The following is a 3610-nucleotide window of genomic DNA, read 5'->3' on the forward strand; positions in this document are numbered from 1 at the left end:
AGAAAAATTTCCTTATTGTTTCGTTATCTTTCCATGTAAATTTCTTTTAGTGACGCCCAAGTGGTTTTAATCGACCAAGTAAGTTGTTATAATCTTTTTAAATTTCACGTTCTCTCGAGTCTAAACTGACAACTTCAAATAGCGAAGACAAGCGAGGTTTAATAAAGTGTAACTTCAATTTAGGAAGATAATATATTTTTGAACTTCCTATGTTCTAGTTTGTACGCGTGATCACCCTACACAAGACAAGCTTTTGGTGTCGTGGTTACTAGAATTACATTATATAGAATATAGATCGGTTTAACAAACTTTACAAACAAAATGAAATTACGTGCAAAAACACTTTATTTATTGTTTTAAAATGAAAGTACAAAAAATTTCTCAGCTTGTTTCACTATCGTATGTTATGCTCAGGCATGAGCGACGAAGTTTATATTGCTTCTTTCGTAGCGCTTTTATCGCCAAAGGACATAAATGTTCTGTAGTGTACACACGCTTAAAAGACAAATTTCGCACGCACGTAAGTTTTGATCAAAAATTACTTTTTAAATTATAATATAGTAAATCATATTAAAGATGTCAAACTCTCTCAACACGCCTGTTTTGATATTAATAATTCGATTTTTTACAGCTATGTCATGCAATATTTCCAATAGTTTTAGAAAAATGTGATTGATGTTTATTTGTTGTGCTGTTTTAGTGTTCTTCTTGACCCATTCTTTTTGGTTGGGAAGGAGGGTAATAACTTTACCTCGTTTATTCTCGATAACTTTTGTTGTTAGAGAAGATGGGGAATGTTTTATTTCTGTTACAATAACAAAAGTGAGATTTTTGTACATTGTGTCGGAGTTTGTTCTTTTTTTACCTAAGTTTTACCAATAGAGATGTCACTAACGTCTCTATAACATCACTTCCTGTTATCTCTTTGTCAAATATTAACCCTGTTTTTTTACATATTCTTACAGATTAAGAGAAATGATGAACGTTATTGCATGTTTGTTTGCAATCCTATTTTTGCTTCAAAACAGCAACGTGGTGGTAGGTGACGCTGTTGAACACTTGTTCGAGGAAATTAGCCAAATTTTCTCACCTCTTGCTACTTCAGGCGGAGCAGGCAGTGGTAATGGGCAGCCACCAGCTAAACGTCCTAAAATCATTCGACAATATGCTGTTTTTTATTTGTCAGATACCCCTATCCTTACGCTCGATCCGCCTCCAACAGCATTTCCAGCAGATAAAATAATTGACGGCAATAACTATTTGGCAGCTATTATTGGTGGACCCACAGGTGTTCACACAGAAGCAATGTTACTGCCGAAATTAGAGAGCAAGATAGACAACTTTAAAAAAGAAAATAGCAAGAATCCAAATTGGTACCTGTTTTCTTACAATGCTCCATGTTGTAAAAAGAATCCTTCTGTAAAAAATCAATGTGGTGGGGGGTCTTGTTCAGAACTAATTAACAACTACGTCAACACACATGGAGCAAAACTAGACAAGATTTATATTGCATGGGACAAGTTTCTTGGACAAGGTATGCAACCATTTTCGAGACAGTATCTGTATATTTTAAATACCTTGTTACAGCAGAATACCGCTAGAGAGGAGAAAGTTAAACTTGTCATTCGTCCAAAAGGATTTGCAGACAAACAGGCGCCAAGATCATCTTTTTTACAGAATGAAGTTATCAATTGTTTAAAAAGGGAAGCAAAGAAAGAATACTTTACGGATACGTCAAAGTTTGATGAGAACATCATAAAAATTGTTAATAAATTGACTTGGCACTGTGGAACAACAGAATTAAGAAAAGGTTCATCCAACCTGTACGAGCCTGAATGTTGGAGTTCTAAAATCACAGAATGTCCCAAAATGGCTGACGCTGTCAAAGAATGCGCACCGATAAAGTCACAAAGAATATGGTTAGGTCCCGCCATCGATCCTATTACTGAAAGGGGAAGTAATAACCCTAATGATGTTACAGGGACTTCCCCTGTGTCTCTTTTTCGCCAGGAAACATGTAAGAGAATGAATTGACAGGCAGGTTGATATTAGTGAATTGAATGTGTCATTAATTTTCCCAAAGGACAAAAAAAAAAGAACAAAAGAAACACAAAATAAATCAATAAAAATTATGGGCTGATTTTTTAGTTCTCAAGAATTTTTTAAAGATATTAATATTAACATTCTAGTTTAACCGAACCAAGCATAGTTAAAACTACTATAAATTTATAGATTAGAAATGAGAAGAAGCTTTCTTTTAAATGTTATAACACTTATATCAAAGACCGAACAAGATTACTTATTTATGTTTAACAAACAGGAAGGATTTAACTCTATTCGTGCTGTATTAAACTTTTTTAATAACTTTTTTATGTGTATATAGTTAAGCCTCCTAACTTTTATTAAGCTTTATTTTAAAAAAAATTCTTTTGGAATTATGTCGAAGTTTTACCATGGCAACACAATTTTTATGTTGTGTAAAATTCTGAAAAAATATTTTTACTGAAAAATATTTTCACATGTTTTTAATAGCTTTATGTGACTTCTTTCTTTGTATTGTTATATTATTTTGTGTTTCTATTATTATTGTTACTAAGTTAATCGCAATTATACAACAATTACTGATTTCATTGTTAGTGATTTTTTTTCTTTATATCACCGAATTTGATGATTTCATCACCAATAAAGCTGACGTCATCAATTTTCAAATCAGCCCCCTCTCCGCAGCATTGAGGAGCCCCTAAAAGGTCGAGCAGGAATGGCGTTAAAAGAGTGGCGAAACCATTTTTTCATTAGCTGCTCTTTTAAAAATGTGCCTACGCTACGCATATGCGTCTCAGGTTCCTAATCGAGCATTTGCGACACTTGGAAGAACTTTTTCTTTTTCTTCTTAATTTATATTTTAACTGTAACAACTCATATAGGGAACAGACAACTGCTTTGCGCTGCAAGCACCTAATTATTTTTAAAAAGTCAGAAGTATCACCATACTTGTCAAACGGTATGCGAAAGATATATAGCTTCGCTATAAAATCAAGATAAAAAAACGACGCACTCTCTCGCCGCACTCCTTCGCCGCACTGTAGCTTCAAGGCTAGCGTAGAGCGATGGTTGTTAGGGTTATTTCCAAAGAAACTGTAAAGGAGTTTAAGACGAGAAGATTAAGATTTAAGACCAGAATAGTCTTGAATTTTATATGAAGGTGTTACCGAATAAAAACATGCTTACTCTATTGTTTAAAATGTTAGTCGCAATAACAGATAATACATATACCCGTCACTGGTTAAAACAATCGGATGGAGATACGTCGGTGAGAAAGGGCGGGACTGCTCATAAGCTTAGCAACATAATGACGTTATCTAGCAGAATATTGAAAGTAAAAGCTGCTAGTTAGCAAGCATTGGTAATTAAACGATTCTGCAGTTTCAGTGTAAGACAATATATACGCACCACAGCGGCTGTTTAGGCTACACAATTTACAAGGTCTTAGTTCAACCTCTTTGAGAGCCTAAATCCGCATTCATTGGCTTTTTTTCCATATAATTAAACATTTTTTTTCGCTATAACTATTAGTGTGGGAAAGTGTTGAGAGTTTTCGGTTTCGTCTTGT

The 3610-nt window shown here is 34.0% G+C and overlaps 1 protein-coding gene across 1 annotated transcript; it reads left to right on the forward strand.

The window, feature by feature from the left end:
• Positions 1-376: 376 nt before the first annotated feature.
• Positions 377-2628, forward strand: LOC130636326 (uncharacterized). Its single transcript, XM_057446006.1, has 2 exons — positions 377-520; positions 966-2628. Exon 2 carries the CDS (start codon positions 976-978, stop codon positions 2032-2034), a length of 1059 nt encoding a protein of 352 aa, XP_057301989.1. The 5' UTR covers positions 377-520; positions 966-975; the 3' UTR covers positions 2035-2628.
• The last annotated feature ends 982 nt before the right edge of the window (positions 2629-3610 follow it).

The sequence above is a fragment of the Hydractinia symbiolongicarpus genome, chromosome 3 (assembly GCF_029227915.1).
Source record: "Hydractinia symbiolongicarpus strain clone_291-10 chromosome 3, HSymV2.1, whole genome shotgun sequence".
Lineage (NCBI taxonomy): Eukaryota > Metazoa > Cnidaria > Hydrozoa > Anthoathecata > Hydractiniidae > Hydractinia > Hydractinia symbiolongicarpus.

What these genes read in the sequence shown, in the direction of transcription:
- LOC130636326 (XM_057446006.1), top strand. Translation starts at nt 976, where the DNA reads ATGATGAACGTTATTGCATGTTTGTTTGCAATCCTATTTTTGCTTCAA.